The 18,497-nt window shown below is 33.5% G+C and overlaps 1 protein-coding gene and 1 pseudogene across 1 annotated transcript; both read right to left on the bottom strand.

Moving 5' to 3' along the window:
* Positions 1-3,557: 3,557 nt before the first annotated feature.
* On the bottom strand, positions 3,558-5,883 carry LOC121263421 (annotated as a pseudogene).
* Positions 5,884-9,670: 3,787 nt separating this feature from the next.
* Positions 9,671-12,218, bottom strand: LOC121262028 (putative UPF0481 protein At3g02645). The gene is made up of 2 exons (XM_041164466.1): positions 10,734-12,218; positions 9,671-9,745 (listed from the first exon to the last, which is right to left on the bottom strand). Exons 1-2 carry the CDS (start codon positions 12,216-12,218, stop codon positions 9,671-9,673), a joined length of 1,560 nt encoding a protein of 519 aa, XP_041020400.1.
* Positions 12,219-18,497: the final 6,279 nt, after the last annotated feature.

Here is an 18,497-nt window from a genome sequence, read left to right as displayed (position 1 = left end):
AAGTTATAAAATGAAACAAAAATTTAAAAAGTTAAAATACAAAATATTAAAAGTACTAACCGAGATGAGATTGGGATTGGGCAATTGGAATTTGAGATGAAGATGAAGCAGATGAGCATGGATCGATCATTAGGATTCGGCATGTGTATATTGAGAATATAAAAACTAAAAAACATACAAGTGAAATAATTAGATACTAAAATATGATATAAAATTATAAATGCCAAAAACAAATAAATGACAAATTGTGCAAACCTATGGCAATAATGAGTCCAATACAAAGTCATACTGCATCGGAGGTAGTCGTAGACGCCGATTAAAAATACCCAATTACCCAATTAAAATGGGTTATTAAAGACTAAAAGTTATAAAAAAAAATTAAATACCCAATTAAAATGGATTATAAAAGTTGTAAAAAAAATTAATTTCCCAATTAAAAATCAAATCTTATAGACTTATCCCACATTAATGTAAATCCTCAAAATCCCTCCCAATCTGAAATCCTAAAATAATTGAGGGGTTTCAAAATTATTTTAGAGTGAATCGAAACCCTAAAATAATTTAGGGATTTCAAGGAGAGATAAGAGATTCATACACAAACACATTGTACACTTTGTTCATCAACCATTCAAACTAGTGAACCACATGTACAATCAAGTCTCCACAGCACACAATTCACAAAATCTCATCCTCAATCTCCGATTAAACCCCATCTTTCCTCCAATCTCCATTCCATAAAAGAAATTTCACAAAAAAATTTAGTAGATTTAGGATTTCTTACCTTCGGCAACAGAGATGAAGACGAAGTCACGGAAGGCTGCAGCTACGGCTACGGTGAGGGCAAGCGACAAACTGAGACATAGAGAGCGCGGCGACTGGTGAGCGACGGAGAGAGAGAGAGAGAGAGAGAGAGAGACTGAGAGAGAGAAGGATTCTGGGTGAGTGAGTGGGAGGGTGATCTCGCTGGGGGGGGGGGGTTATAAACAAAACATGAAACGACGCTGTTTCACCATTGACAAAACGACGTCGTTTCGTTATGGGTAGGAAAAAAAACCCAAGCATGAAACTACGTCATTTCATGTCTAGGTTATTTTTTTATATATATAAATACTTATGTGTGTATGTGTGTGTGTGATACGGGGCGGGGTGGGGCGGGAGATTTGTAGGGCGAGGGTTGTCCCTATCCTGCCCCCACCCCCACTTGGGAGGTCAGATGCTGGCGGGGCCACTCGCCCCCTGCATTTGGCAGACGGGGTGCTCCACCTCGTTGAACGGGGGTGGAGCGGAAGTGGGGCGGGGCAGCGGGGCCCCCGCTGCCCACCCCTAATGCAAGCAGCCACCCCTCTGCACACTGCCCTTGCTTGGGCAGGGAGTCCGTTTCGCCCCGGCATCTCATCCCCACCTCCGCATATGCTTTAGCCTCATCCGATTGGCAGACAAGTGGCTCAGTCCACCAGCTATATCCCCGCCCCTACCAAAATCAACCAATTAGATCCATGTCTCGCCCACTCCTCCACTCCTAAGATCAACCAACCAAACAAAAATCAACCATGACCACGCCTAGCAAACTGAACCAAATCACCAGATTCATGGCTTGGTTATGCCTAGCCAAAATCAACCCATGACTACACCTAGCCAACCAAAATTCAAGCAAACTTAAAACAACCCAAAACCAAATTCCATATCGATTAACCAATGAAAATCGAACCACAACCAAAGAAGAGGAACAGGAAGAAGAAGAACCACGGGTCGTGGTTCTCTGAACAAAACGACAACCATGTCGTGGCTTGTGGCTCTGAGCAAAGGAACTACGACTAGTCGTGGTCGTGGGTCTGAGCAAAGAACCACGGCCACGTCGTGGTTAGTAGAGGAGGAGGAAATGAGAAGAGGGAGAAGAAGAAGAAGATGTGAGTTTGCGACTCTGCATAGATACCTATGGCTCGTCATGGCTGTGGTTCTTTGAGCATATCCACGACCACGCCGTGGCCTATGGAGGAGGAGCATAAAAGAAGAAGAATATTAGGAGGTGGAGGAGACGACGTGTCGCCCTGCTACGGGGATAAGGTCAGCAACCAAGGAGGAGATGCAGAATTAGAAGAAAGAAGAGATTGAGAGACGGTTTAGACAACAGGAGGAATTGAGAGAGAAGAGAGAGTCGAGAAAAATTAGGGTTTTTACCCTTTTGGATTTTATACCAAATATGTGGGGCGGGAGGGTGAAATATGGGCAAGTGGGTAGCGGCACCTGCCACAACTTATATTAAAACACTCGCCCACCCCGGACCATGTGCGGGTGGGCCGGATGAGTAGCCCTAACTTGAACCCCACTATATTAGATGTTATCCATAGAAAATGTGGACCTTAAAATTAAAGAGAGAGTGTTTTGCTAGAAAATTATAGAAAATCTTAACATACAAGTCTCTCTTACTCTAATGTTTAGATTTTAAATAGGGGTGTCAGAATATGACACGACTTGTAAATCCAACAAGAACATGGTTTAAGTTTGATGTTAACGAGTTCAAGTCAAAACAGATTGACCCGTTAAGACATGATTTACAGACAGATTAATAATATGTCAACCTGCTTAACACGAAATCAACTCATGTTGACATGTTTAGAATTTATTTCAAAATTAAAATTTTATTATTATTAAGTTGTGATATTGATATTCCTTAGTATGCTTATATTTTTATTATTTTTATTGTTAGAATTGTAATTTTTAGACTTATGCTCATATTTGTTATTGTATGGATTGTAATATTAGTTTTATTATATGTTAAAATTTTAAAAATATTGATATTTTTTTTACGATATTGTGGTTGTTAATAAATATAAATTTTAGATTTTATGTAAAATTATATTAATCATGTCAAATGAGTTATATGTTTTAATTCAACTCATTTACATGAAATAAACGGTTTTAAATGTGGCATATTGTGTTAACATATTCATAATTAATTATTAAACGAGTCAAAATGAGTGACACAACACGACCCGTTATCTAAGGTTGCGTTTGAATGTTGAGTTAAGCTCAGTTCTTTATGAATGCTAGTGAGTTGAATAGTGGATGAAATTATGTGAGGCCCATCTAAACTGAGTTTTAAGTGTGTTTGGATGTTAAGATGAATTTAGTACTTTTTATGAAAAATTGAAAAAGGTTGTGAGTTTCACGTATAAAGATGTGTTAAGTTGAAAAAGATTGTGAGTCTCACGTGTAAGAAGGTTTTGAGTTGAGATGTGTTTAGTAATTTAAGAGTTAGGTGTTTGGATGTTAGACTCAGCTTAAAATTAGATTGAGTTCAGCTGAGTCTTGTAACCAAATGCAACCTAAACGGGTTGAGTTAGGGTTTAGAAGTTTGACACATTTAGCTTAATGTGTTAGATTGGAGTTGGCCTATATAGTCGAATGTTCATGATTTGACATGACCCAAAAACACGATTTGTCTCCCTTAACTTTAAACAAGAACTGTAGCAGACATTTAAAATGAGGGGATAAAATGAGAGAGAGAGAGAGAGAGAGAGAGAGTAATGTTGGCATGAACAGCCTCACCATTTAAATTCAAATACAAGAATAGCCTTGGTTATTTCATTACTAGCAACACGAATTGAAGTTATTGACTCTTGGGATCAAAAGAGAAGCTAAGTTAGACTATATTTTGTGCTAGAATGTTACATTTACACATAAAGTCACTGAGTTAGCCAATCTCAAAACTCACCTAGCTAGCTAGTCAGCAATGCAAACACCAAACAGCGAAAGACGCACCGGTCTATCAAACACCAACGAATACTTCTTACTAGACACCAATATCATTCACAACAGTTTATTCCTCTGCCCGAGTTTCGAGCAAACATCAGCAAGGAAAGCGAAGAAAGTTGCAAAGAAGCACATTAGCCACGACAATATGAGCACTGCCCAGTCCCACATATCTTTTTTCGGAAAGTGACCCCTATCTGATACAAGCAACGCTCTATAAACAGCTTCAGATAAGGCATAGGCTGTGACAGGGTCTGATTCTTCTGCAAGATATCCATACTGTGTGAGGCACACAATATCATACACCCCAGTTGTCTCTGATACACCTAGCCATTCGCATATCTTTAGCCGGCCCTCGATCCTCTCCTCTGTCGATAACATGTCTCCGTGTGTTAAGATCAGTAGAGGGTTCTCGCCTGCAGCCCCAATTGATCCAACACTTATTATATCACTGATATGAGAATCTATTGCTCATTACCCTAGCAGATATGCCACACTTACAAGATTTTCCCCCTAAAAGAATAATAAAGTGTTTAACAGATCCAAACACAATAGTTTTTAAGCAATAGAGACAACATTATTAGTTAGCACGTGTATTTCAACTGGCCAGGCCAATGGTAGGTCGTCTGTCCAAGATGATATGACCTTCAAAATGAACACCCCGAGTCCTGACTTACAGGAAAATCAATTACTTTTAGAAAGGCCAAGGATCAGATGGTAAAAATCTTTTTGTCATCTATCAAGTTTGTGGCTTACATTTCAGGAGTAAAATTCATTAGTTGTAGGGTCGGAATGACCATCATGGAGGAGTGTATGATGTATTCAGTTTAGTCATGATTGATAAAAGATCGAAAAAGAAAATCACTTTCAAACTTTTAGTGGATGAAACATAAGATTGACAAATGACAAGAAACTTCAGTGAATCACTTTGCTGTGAAAAAGAGTTCTGTACTTCAATATCATAATTATTACGGGTTAATCATATGGAACCAATTTAGGTGGTCAAAAAGTCTTGCTTGGTTGCGTACTTGAGACAGAAGTAGAAAAAATAAACCAACTTTAAAATTATAGAGGTCTAGCTTACTGGTTTTTTTAAGAACAGGACAGCACAAGAGTTCTCTGATGGCCTCCAGTGGCTTGAAATCACCTGCTTTTGAAGCTCCATAGATCTCTGCTATATTAGCCACTACCATTGCATAGTTCACTCTCCTTTTGAGGAATCTTGAAGATGAAGTCATGGAGTGATTTTCCATATCATCATTGTTCAATGCATCATCTCCCAACCTTAAGCATAGCTGATTATGATGAACACCATCAGTCATCCAACTCGACAATTCTTCAAGATTCTCACCCATTTCATCATAATTAAAGCCCCTTGAATCATACACACAAAACCCGCTTTGCATAGACCTCAACACATTATGCTCTTTCATAAGCTTTGAGGTGGAATCGGAAGAACTCCCTGCAACAGAATACTACTTCAATGATCCGTATCTTGAATCAGTACAATTCAAACATCTTTGAGTACATTTTCGGCACAAAAATGGCATACCATAAGCAAAACTAGAACTTATAAAGCAGTGGCTTACCTGATGTTTGAACGAATGGTATAAGTCCAGAGCGCCCAAGAACACTGTACATAAGGTTCACGAGTGAGCTTTTGCCTGAACCAGTAAAACCCAGCAAGAGAATTGTAATAGTTGGAGGAATGTCCATGTCTTCCTTGTTGATCCCCCTGTAGGCACCCAAAAATCACCAGAACGATATGTGAAAAGCTTGTGCCGAAGCTCGTTAAGCCCATCAGGTGCAACCAAAGCCAACCTTTCCATCTCCCTTAGCACTTTAAGCCTAGGAGTTAGGCTCGAGACGTTTGGGAGGTCAAACTTGAGCTTGACACATTCATCAAACTTGGCAGCTGAACGCCACCAATAATGAACCATTTTCGATAACCCATACTCTTCTTCTTCTTCTTCATCAAACGAAGACAGTCGGCTTTTCATCTCTTCGAAATTCTTGAATTTCTGCAATGATGGTGACTTGTCGTGGATTCAAAAGCTGAATGTGTGTGCGAGGAGTTTTTGGTTCTTGTTCCTGATTCCACTGTTGCTAAAAATCAATACAAACAGACAATTTTGGATGGCTTTCTTTGTCCAGACCCAACAGAGCACGAGGATAACTACAATCTTTTTCACGGGTTGGCCAGTCAGGAAAGGGTTGCTTCCTAGCTCCTTCGTGTACTAGCACTTTTAAATTTGGAAACTGTGTACGGAAATACCCATGTGGTAAGAAGTTCATAAATACAAAAACAATTAAGAGAAGGGTACACAGTACACTGAAGTAGTAATGTTTTGAATAATTCGTATTGAGACATATCTTCATCCAATCACGCATGCAGATGATTCTGATCGCAGAAACGTTCACCCAGTACTTAAAAACCCTCTGGGATTTACCAACGGCTAATTTATTTAAAGTACCGTAGTCCATTGGAAAGATACTGTGCATGGATATATAGCTAGTGTTGATTCTCACATGTATGTATTCTGTTCACTCCGTGGCCACGATTTTCTCTTCAGATTATTCTACATTTGTTTTGACATTGGGTGACGCTATCTGCAGTCGCGAAATGGTTAATTTAATTCGGGGGTGTGGAAGTAGATCATCATGTGCAAACTGTTCTGCCTGTACTGGTTTTGAAAGCCAAAAGGCCATCAACTGTAATGAGATAAGGCTTGTGGTGTCAACTTCAGTGTCGGAGATGAAGGAGTACTTTATAATGCACAACCATTTTGCGCGGAAAGGAAATGAAATGCCATGACGATTAGGCTCCAAGAATATAACAAATGATTCCCAATAATAATCAAATATAATAGTAATAAAATAATAGTAAACTGTTTATAAATTATAATAAATTAATTGAAAATAAAAAAATGTTTTAATTATAAAAATAAATTTATAAATTAACGTGACGTCATATGTTAAAATATTATAAAATTATTTTTATTATAAGGTAAATTCGTATATTAATATAAAATTATATTAATTTATAAATTTATTTTTAAAAAATTTATTTATATTTAGAAGTTTTTTATTTTTTTTAAGTACATTACAGAATTATATATAAAAATACAAATGATGAAACATCATGAAAGTTCGAAGAACCTGAGCATATTTAATAAGCATAAACCACTACTAAAAGTACAGATTTCGAGTCTTTTGAGGCCCTAGTCCATTTCTCGGAACTATTCCTGCCACTTTTAGCTAGGCTAATTGTAAACAACTCATCAGTCTGAAAATATGCCACACATAATATATAATTTTTTTCTTTTTATTTTATTTTTGTTAAATATATAATGTATAGATGATATGTAAAAAAATTTAATTAATTTTAAAAAAATAAAAATAAGTGTAGAATATAATATGCAATTAACAAAACAGAATCGACGAAATTTCTTACTATTCTTTCTTTTGATCTAATTAGTTTTTACAACTCGAAAAAAAAAAAAACACAAGTATCATTGCATCTCGCTGTATTAAATATTGCATGCAAATCCCACCGCATGCTAAGATCAGAGTCCGCATATTGCGTCTATATCTCTATGTAAATTATATTTGAATAATAAAATTATAGAGAATCTCAATCTCTTTCAAAACTGTCTCTCACAACTGATTCTCATTAAAAGAAAATGCTAATCTTCATCTAGCTTTTATTAACCCCAACTTTTCGAGATGCTTCTATCTTATCATATCTTATTTTAATATCTAAACATTATAAATATAAATATAAATATAAATATTTTCAATTTTTCCATCTAATTATTATCTAATAATTATTATAAATTTTGTAAACTTTCAAACAAAACATAAAAAATAATTTAACATTTTCAAATCTAAAACAAAAATAATATTAAAAATTTATATTCTAACAATATTTTAACTTTAAAATTTTTTTATTAAAATTTTTTTCTTTTTTCCCAAAACTTCATATAACATTTTAACTCAAACCATTTCATTATTCTTTACAAACTATCTCATTACTATTTACAAACTTCATCTCATCTCAAATTACTATTCAAACTAGCCCTAAATGTGTTTATATATTAACTACTTGAATAGTCACCACTTAAATATTCCACCTAGTAAGTATAATTTGGGATGAAAAAATTTAAGACAAAGAAACATTTCTCTTCTTTTCTTTTCTTTTTTTTTTTTCTAAGCAAATAAGCATATCATATATGAACTAAAGGATCACAAGATATAAGGTTTGATAGGGTGGGAGCCTCTACAATTTTTCCAAAGCAAACAGATACAACATGAGAAAAAAGAGAGAGAAAGATGGAGTAAAAAATTTGGCTCTACCCATTTTTTGTAAGGGAAAGTCATTTGAAGTGATTTTTACATAGTTGATAAACAGACTATAAAAGAGAGTTGTGTGTTGTATTTTGTTAGCCTAGATTGGCTGAAGGAGACTTTCAAGACTACTTTAACTTGATCATTAATTAGAAAAAACTGGAAGATAGGACAACAACAACTTGGAGCTGTGTCGAATCGCAGGCAAAAGACTGTCATTGGCTGTGGCAGCGCGTGCAGCTCATGTGCCACACTAGGACTGAAAGCATATGTCAAATCTAGAAGATCCGATGCCACTGGTCCCAAGGCTACTGTGCGTGGTAGGCATTAAGCTCTCCAAGGCATGGCGGAATGTCAGTCTCACGTGAGACTTAAGCGCTATACTTTTAAACTATTTTAAAAAAATTTCTTTTAGATTTTGAAATTATAAATTCTTACATCAAAATTAGAATGTACTAAACGTGAATACTAACAAATAATAATCTCCTTATTAATTTTAGATGTTGAGTATATTTAGAAGTATATGATGATAGCAAATCAATGGCAATCGTAAAGTTCGGATCAATAGCCGAACAAATCATCATTTGCATCACAATGGATCTCTTAGAACATGAAAATGAGATAAGATGTGTATTTATAAATCTATTTTAAAAATTTGATACATTACTTATTTATATGTTTTTATCATTACAGGATCGACTTATATATTTTTAGAATATAGCAGCTCAAATTTCAACTAAAGAATGAATGATTATGTTGGACATATAGATAAATGAATACGGCTAATTGTGCCAAAACAAGCTGAATGTACTCTCTATTAATGTCGTTCCCGAGACAGTAAGTTGAATATTTTAAATATCTTCTTTCAAACTTATTGCTCTTGTAATATATACTTTACAAATATTTGTACATAGTTGTGACTTAGTTTTTATAAATCATTATATTATAGTTATAAACATTATGTAGATCGTGTGTATAATATGTGTTGTAAATCGGAAAAAAATTCTAAAAATATAGATAAATTTCTATTTGTTTATAGTTAAAAATTTGAAACATAACAAAATTGATCAACTGGGCAAACGTGCAGCACACGTTGCCCTTACTAGTGTGTGTGTCTATATATATATAGGATCAAATTTGATTATGAAGGAAATCATGAGCTCCCGAACATATTTCTTTTAATATATATATATATATATATATATATATTATATATATAATCAAATTTGATCCAATAACTTTTTTTTTTTGGTTGATGACGTGGCGGCAGTGAGTTTACATTACCACAATCATTTAATAAAATTTAATTGTTAAATTGGAGGCTCCCAACACTACTCACACTACAAAATAAAAATAAAAATAAAAATAGTAATGTAAAATAAAAATAAACTCAAAATGATATTCTGGGGCAGAAAATAGCTTGACTTTAAAGGATCCATATATTAAATAATAATGATCTAGCCCAAGCCCAATAAAAAGGACCTATTAAATGAATCCAAGACAAAAGTCCACAATCAACTGGAGAAGGCCTGAGCTCACCAAGTGCATTCTCAATAAGATTGCAAAAGGATCACTTCTCGTTCTTCTGATCAAAAGGCCCAAATTGCCCCGCGTCAGACATAGCACAAATTGGAACCTTGATGATCTGGACGCCCAAAAGATCAAATATTTTGACCGAAAAAATAATATAAGTAGTTTTATAATGTCACGTCAAACCACTTATATTTATAATTTATTTTATAAGATTTATATGTATGTAGTCAAAGCATTTCTTATAAAATGAAAACCTCCTTAGGAGGACAAATTAATAATCATAATCTTTCAACTCAGTGATCGTCCATCATAAGATGGTGCGATAATATCTCTTAGAAGAATTTTATATAAAAACTTTTCACTACACAGTTTCATTTAATCAATATGTGATTTATCTTCTTCTTTTTTTTTTTTTTTTTTTTTTTCTAAAGATTAGATATATATATATATGTTTAAATAAAATGATAAAAATAATAAATCATATATTAATTAAATTAAAAGTACTGTCTGGTGGAAGATTTCCTCGTAACCTATCTATTCCACTAAATGGTCTCCTCGCTTTTAAAAATAAATAAATAAATAAATGCAAGGGACCCACATACTCATAATCGCACGCTGATCTCGTCCTGTTTTGAACTTATTCTGTGCTCGAGCAGGGAAAGGAATTTCCTCCAAAATTTTATATGCCCAACTTCCCATATTTTATTTTACGGAAAATTTCACGTACGCCGCATGCAGAATGCTTTCAGGGGTTGAATATATATTTGATATACTGAATTTTCAAAATGAAATGACACGAAATTGTCTATAAATTAAATTAAGAATGCATTAACATTGATTACAATATTAAAGAATTATGTATCAAAGAATATACTTACAATTGATTAACATATATATATTGCTGTCGATATCAATAAATTATATAATTGTATGGCAAGAAAAAGTGCGAATGTTCAGAGGGCTTGCATCCATTTAGAGCAAGGGTATATAGAACAGGCTGTTTGCACCATGGATAGCAATATTAGAATATTCGCTACCAAAAAGGTAAGACATGGCCACCAAGAAAAGATATAATTCTTCATGTTCAGGTTCATACTCACTTTCCAACTCTTCGAATAATAAGTATCCGCACCTTCAATGGCCTTGTCAAGAACTGGAACTTTCGTTACCCTCACAGACTTCGTCATCCCATTCCAAAGTGTTGCCACTTCTACATCACTTTTGAGGCGGTTCAAGATGATGCCTGCGTTACGAAGAATCCTCACATCCTCCTCTGTATCAATTATTCCATTCATCAACTCTGTATAACGTGTAAAAGCCATCACCTCAGGAGCAATACATGCCTCGTAGGCCACGAGGTTCCTTAGCACCACCTCAGAGTTATCATCTAAGTGAATAACTGGAAGGTGAAATGAGCCAGAAGACTTGTCAAATTTTATACTTCTCAATCCACCCTTTGTTGGACGAAATTTTACACCAATTTTATGAAGCTTAGTCACACTTGGGATTGCAATCTCTTCGACTAAAGGACTTTCGTCTTTCCCGTCGTCATGACTAGATGGAATTTCCAAATTCTCAGCCACGTTCTCTGCGGTCGATATTAGATTGGCTATAGCAGTAGCACTCTTGCTTCCTCGATTCGCTAAAGTCGAGATTATTGTGAATAGTATTGTGAGTATGAGTGTGACTACTTTCGACTTGAAAATTCTGCTAAGAAGGAGGGCCGGGGTAAAATAAATATACCATAGCAATTTCAAGATTAATTTCCAGGCTTTTCTAAACCAACCAATCTCTTTATCCTCTTCTGGCTTTTCCTGCTCACAATCAGTTGAAAGTTGCAAGTTTGGCGCAATTACCATGTAGTATAGAAGATCTAGCAAATGGGCTCTCGCGAAACATTCTTCCCTGAAATTTTGTTGATCATTAAAGTACTTGATGGGTGATAGATCTTTGCAAAAACCCAACAGCATGTCGGCTAATACTTCGTCACGATCTTCGTAATAATAAAATGCGTGGTGGACTTCTTTAAGCAAAAAGAGAGGGATCTGATTTTCCAGCATGATGATATCCCTGAGTATTGCATGGTCATGTGTGGTTTTCTTCCTAGCGTAGTCGATCAACTGGGCCATTTTAGAAGATATTCGCAAAAGTGAGCCTCGGTTTGTTATGGAAGAATAGGTTTGGAGGCACTCCAATATGAAGGCAGCATCAATGGCAAATATCCATGCGAGTGTTTCTTGGTCAAACACCAAGAATCGATGGTAGCAAGCTCGAATGATGCAGTCACTTTCCGCAATGCGGTTAACCAAATCACGAAATTTGATTTCTTTGATGTGCTTTTGCACTCTCATAGCTGAAGCAAGCTTGGAGTGCTCCATTTCCAACAGTTCAAGCCGCTGGTGGTGGTATGGGCCGAGGGATACAAGCTGTGGCGTGTATGTTTCTGGTTTGATAGACATTAGGGTTTTGGGTACGCTGAATATGCTAGTGAGAACTGGTTCATCGTCCTCTTCGAGGTCTTCTTCTAGGGCTCGACTTATATGTATGACCCATTCATGGTCATGGGTAAGTTTTGGCGGTTCCATTGCTTTTCACGCGTAGGCTTTGTTCTCCTTTGGAAAATGGAGAGGGTGAAGGCTTGGAGTAATCTGCTTTGAAGATTGCGGGGAAAAAGAGACACCCTTTTATAAAGAATTGGAGAGTGTTAAGAGTATTAATTTATTATGCATATCGTTTTGTACTGATCATAGCAGTCGATTTACATGTGCGAATAATATGAATAGTCAATAGCTGGAACAAATCAAACATGGTGAATCGGGGATCCTTATCTTATACGTAGATTTAGACAAGATGACCGCAATATTTATTTCAAAGTCAACCTCAATATCCGAGCCTCTGTTAATCTCCAAGTTACGAAGATCTTGTACGCGACTGCATGATAATTGCCTACTGCCTATTTTGTGCAATATATAAGAGGTGGCTTTCAAATTCACATTTTGTTATTTGGAGAATCGGTCACGCTATTAGGCCATTCTTGAATATATATATATATATATATATATATATATATATATATATATATTTATATATATATATATATAGAGAGAGAGAGAAAATATATATATATATATATTAGTAATGCTATATTTAGTCGTGGAGTGTGTAAATATCGTGCAATTGTTTTAAAAAAAACAGAATCTATTATTATTTTTTTTTTCACGTGAGTCCCATATTTTTTTACTTTTGTGAAAATGATTGCACGGGGCTTGCGCACTCATAACTGCAACTATCATTTCTCATTATATATATATATATATATATATATATATATATATATATATATATATATATATGACCGTGATAGCCCAGTTGGTACGAACTAGTATTTCATAATTTTGAGGTTAGGAGTTCGAGTCAGACATAAGTTAAAACCACTTGTAGTAGTAAAACTTGACTTTTAGGCTATGAGATGGGTTTGGACCAGCTGGATATTTTGATGGTGCTGTGATGACGGACTCACCCTTGGGACAGTAGCTATAGCTCAAACCAGATATTTCACAGTGAAGAAGGGCTCTAATGATCATATCCAGATAGGACTGCTACACTGGTCACCCCGATCTCCTCTTCTTAGAGTACTCTCATTGGATTAGCCAAAATTAAAGGATATTTTTTATGAATATAAGAGAAATTTAACTTTTGACTATTCCATTCACATAAATCTCCATATTGGAATAACTATTTTTTCATTATATAATAATAAAATAATATAAGATGAATTTGATTTTGGTTATTCACATCAAATCTCTACAATAGATTTTATATTTATTCATTATATAGTAATGAATAACTAATAATTTCAAAAATATTTAATTTTTTTAACTATTAATTTATTTTATTTTATCATATTTTACTATTTTACCTATTATATATTAATTAATAATCATATTCTTATTAAATTAATATATCACTAACTCAAATTAATATACCAATTGTGATAAAAATATGTGATAAAAAAAAAGAGAGAGAAATAATTAATAAAATATGTATTTGAAGTACTTATAGTAACTTTTAAATATGAAAAAACTTTTGAAAGTCACTATAACTATATTTAGAATTTAGCTAATATATTATGAGCATATTTTACTCTCTAATAGCTAATTAAATACTCAATAAATTTAACTTTTAACTAATCCAATGAGAGTGCTCTTAGGAAAAAAAAACCGTGTTTATCATAATTAGCCAGGGAGCGTTCATGCACGTTTTCGTTTTGGCAATTAGCTGCATGTAATTTCCTCGTTGCCAGAATATTGCCGTAACTCTCTTTTGTTCATCGATCGAGAATTATTCAAGATGATATTGTTGTCATCAGCTGCGTATGTACGTGCATGTAAGAGGAATGGGGGAAGGGTTATATCGTTATCTGGTGGGTAACGTGGGTTTATAGATGTATATATAATACGAATGGTCCGTGGTTACCGTGTTGGAACATATCATTTGTATATGGTACACATGCATGCATTCACGATGGCCATGCATCTTATTATATTACGCACGCACAGTAAACCATCTTCAGTCAAATTATGAAAAAATAGACTCGTGGTTTTAGAATAGATATCTTTAAATTCAAAATCAGTCCCTCGGGCTCGAAATTGACCTAGATGATCGAATATGATCATTTGTTGAAAGGGTTTATAATTAGAAAAATGTTATTTTGATACTTAAATTTGATATTTCATTTCGACACTTCTTTTATTTTAATTTAATTTTATTTTTTATTTAATAATTAAGAAAGTAATTATTAATATATTGATATATATATTTTTTATATTTTTTAAAAATATTTTAAAATTAAAAAAAATTAAAAGGCGAATTTGACTTGGAGCGGTGCTCTTATAATTATATATATGTTTACCAAAAAGTGGTCACACCTCGAGATATAAATGCACGTGTCATACAATTCTTGATCGTGCGCGCCGTTATTATTGTATAAAAGTACTTGTGATTTTGTATAAAAGTACAGTAATATCTTAGAATATTACTGCGTTGAACGGCTTTTGTGGTTAATATTAAGCCAATTTAATATTCCAAGTCTACTTGCATTTTGAAAATGACAACCTTACCTTGCACCTCACTACAAGAAATATCATGTTTTCTTGAGAATGAGATTGGTGGAAAAAAAAATATTTTTTGTGGGAAAAACGTTACTCCCATAAATTTTTTCCGTGAAAATCTCGTGAAATATAAGTTGCCGCAAAAAATATTATATCTCACGAAAACTCTAACTCATGAGAAATTTATGTGTTTTTACGCGGTACATTCCGTGGCAAGAGCTTTCTACCACTCGCGGCAAAAGCCAATTTAATTTCTTTACAGCTCATGGTAATAAAACCATTTCCACGAGAGAATCTGGTGGGTATTAGTATTATCCACTAATACCACTAGTGGGAAAATCGTTGTGAAAAACTTTTTTTAATCATGTTGGCTGATCTTTTCCCTGTCGAGTCTTTGGTGGGAAATGCTCAATTGCCATGCACAGTTCTTGTGAAAAATATTCTTAGCATGACACTGGTTCGCTTTTTCCCCCACAAACATATCATTCCGGGTAAGTACTTAATTTCCATGAATTCTATTAATCGTAGGAAATAATTTTATCATAAATAGTTGATATCGCCACAAATAATCGTTATAAATAATCTGTTGAAAATATGTTTCAGTTATACATAATTTTTCTTTTACGTACCTAATTTATTATTACTATTCTTCTTCGAGTATTATTATTCATAAGTCTATACATCACACACTATAATTTTTTTTATTTTTTTTTAAATTTTTTTAAAGTTTTTATTTTATTTTATTATTTTTAAAAATATTAAATTATTTTACTTATAATCTATATACTATACATTTGATAAGAAAATAAAATTAAAAAAATTATAAAAAGGATGGCGTGTGGTATATAAGGTTTAGGAATAGAATTTTTGTTCTTCTTCTAACTAGCTATATATACATATATATATATATATATAGGTGTTTTAGGCGGCGGACACATACTAATTACCCCACTTACTAGATTTTATATAAATAAATGGTTAATGAAAGATCAGAGAGCCTTTGGCTCAGGTGCATGCCGCGAAAGGACGACTAATTTATATAATTACAGCCGCCAATTAATGGAAAATAAAAAGTAAAAATCACCCCACATCAAATAGTTGCTGCAGCCTTTGAGAAGTCAGCTTTTGCACGGAAAAAATATGCCAACGGGCAAAATTATAAAATCTAAGCCTAAGAAAATAAATAAAATAACAAAATTATAATTTGAGCTGCAAGATTAATACTACATATTTTACTCAATCCATTGCGTTGGAGGCAAAATCAAAATAAAGCACATATGAATATTTCCAATAATTGCATACGGATATATGTGTATGTATATATATACAGTAAGCGTTTGCCCAACTGACCAATTTTGTTATGTTTCAAATTTTTAACTATAAATAGACAGAAATTTGTCTATATTTTTAAAATTTTTTGTTTTGTTTACAACATATATTATACACACGATTTGCATAATATTTAAAACTGTAATATAACAATTATTTACAAGAATCAACTCATAACTATGTACAGATATTCTTAAAGTATATATTACAAGAGCAATAAGTTTGGAATGAGATATTTAAAACATTCAACTTATTGTCTCGGAACGGCACTAACAAAGAGTACATTCACCTTGTTTTGACACAATTGGTCGTATTCATTTATCTGTTTGTCCAACAGGCCAGATCATCCATTCTTTAGTTGAAATTTGAGCTGTTGTATTTTGAAAATATGGAAGACAATCCTGTAATGATGAAAACATATAAATAAGTAATGTGTCAAATTTTAAAAATAGATTTATAAATACACATTTTACCTCGTTTTCATGTTCTAATAGATCTATTGTGGTGCAATTGATGATTTGTACAGCTGTTGTAGATTCGCTATCATCATATAACTCTAAATATACTCGACATCTAAAATTAACAAGGAGATTATTATTTGTTAGTACATTTAGAACGTTCTAATTTTGATGTAAGAATCTATATATAATTTCAAAATATGAAAGAAAATTTTTACTGTGACCGTGACACAGTCATGCTCTTGCAACTATAACATTGAAAATTCTCATTGTAGTCATGTCCGGTTGCTTTGTTAGAGTTTGTGCAAGACATGTAATAGAAGTGTTAATCTAGATCAACTAGGAAAAATCATCCTTTAATCATAAAAAGTTGGTACCTGTATTAAGATCAAAATGGATAAGCACATCATATAACAAATTAACAATATATATGTAACGCTCCGTTTTCGGAGGTCCGGAGAGTTAGCTCTTGTAACCTAAATCCAACTTCTATAAAATATTTAAAATACTCCAATATTCCAAAAAAAAAGAAAAAAACAAATCCATCTATTCAAATCAAATATATATATATTCCTCCACCTAAGCACCATAGAAAAACCTCAATAAAAGAAACTAAAATCTCCACAAACTCGAACATATTCATAACTCAAAATTCCAAAATAACATAGAATGATAATTCTACTAACTAAGACTCTTCAATAAATAATTGTGTTATTTGGCACTTATTCATCTACGATCAACAACCTTGCTAACACTTTCTATTCTTGACTTTCAACTGGGACATCAACATCATCTGAAAAATATTGTGGAGATAAGGAGTGAGTTATCAACAACTCAGTAAATAAAGAACATATACTTGTATGTAAACATGAATATTTACAAAGATCAGGATGCAAAACAAAATATTTTCATTTTCTTATCAAAATATCAAAGTGAAAATTTAGAAATAATTTCATTCAAAAATATTCTTTGGCATAGCATAAATGATGATGATCATCATCATCATCAGAATATCATATCAAAACAGAAGCCATGTATAACCCTCGTAGTAGGATTGTGCATCTGCGGATAGCCAAGCAGAACATAAATCACTTTGTCACAAAGGTGTGCACTCAAAACAAAGACCACTACTATAACCAGTGGCATGGCAATATCCACTATTATAACTCGTGGTTAGGCCGTATCCACTATTATTACCCGTGGTTGGGCGTATCCACTATTATAATTATTACCCGTGGTTGGGCCGTATCCACTATTGTAACCCGTGGTCGGACCGTATCTACTATTATTACCCGTGATTAGGCCGTATCTACTATTATAACCCGTGACAAGGCCGTAACTGAACAGAGTGGAAATAGAATCAAATTTAGAATCAGAGAGTCATACCAAAAGTTTTCAGAAATCACATCTTATCCAAACAGAGTATTTGAACAAAATTATATCATCTTCATAATCAAAGCAGATCCATAGCATATTTACATAATTATGCACAAGTTTTCATATTCGCTCTTTTTGCATAGGTCAGAAATAAAATGTAAAAAATAAGCTCATATTTACGCCAGTCATGACAAAAATGCTTTCTTTTTCATCAGAATTCAATGAGTAATGACGAACAAATAACTGAGCTTATTTTCACATTTCTTTTCAAAACACATAATGCACATTTTCATAAATCAACCTCATGAATTAAATTTTTATTTTATGCAAAGTCTAGCATAGGAATCCCGCTTACCTGGACTTCTTAGCTTTTCAGAATTTTCTTCAAAAAATGTCAAGCCAACTATAAATCGTCACCTATAAAATAATCATGTAATTCTGTAAAGTTCTAATCAGTCACAAATTTACACCATTTAAGCCTAAGCTTCTACTATATCTATTTTACTTCTTCAATTCCTAAAAATTTCCATAATCTTAAAATATTCTCATTCTCTAAATTTCCTTGATATCAATCAACATTTAAGATAAG

Source organism: Juglans microcarpa x Juglans regia, chromosome 4S (genome assembly GCF_004785595.1).
Source record: "Juglans microcarpa x Juglans regia isolate MS1-56 chromosome 4S, Jm3101_v1.0, whole genome shotgun sequence".
Lineage (NCBI taxonomy): Eukaryota > Viridiplantae > Streptophyta > Magnoliopsida > Fagales > Juglandaceae > Juglans > Juglans microcarpa x Juglans regia.
The sequence above is the reverse complement of the archived record's forward strand: the minus strand, read 5'-3'. Positions and strand labels throughout refer to the sequence as shown.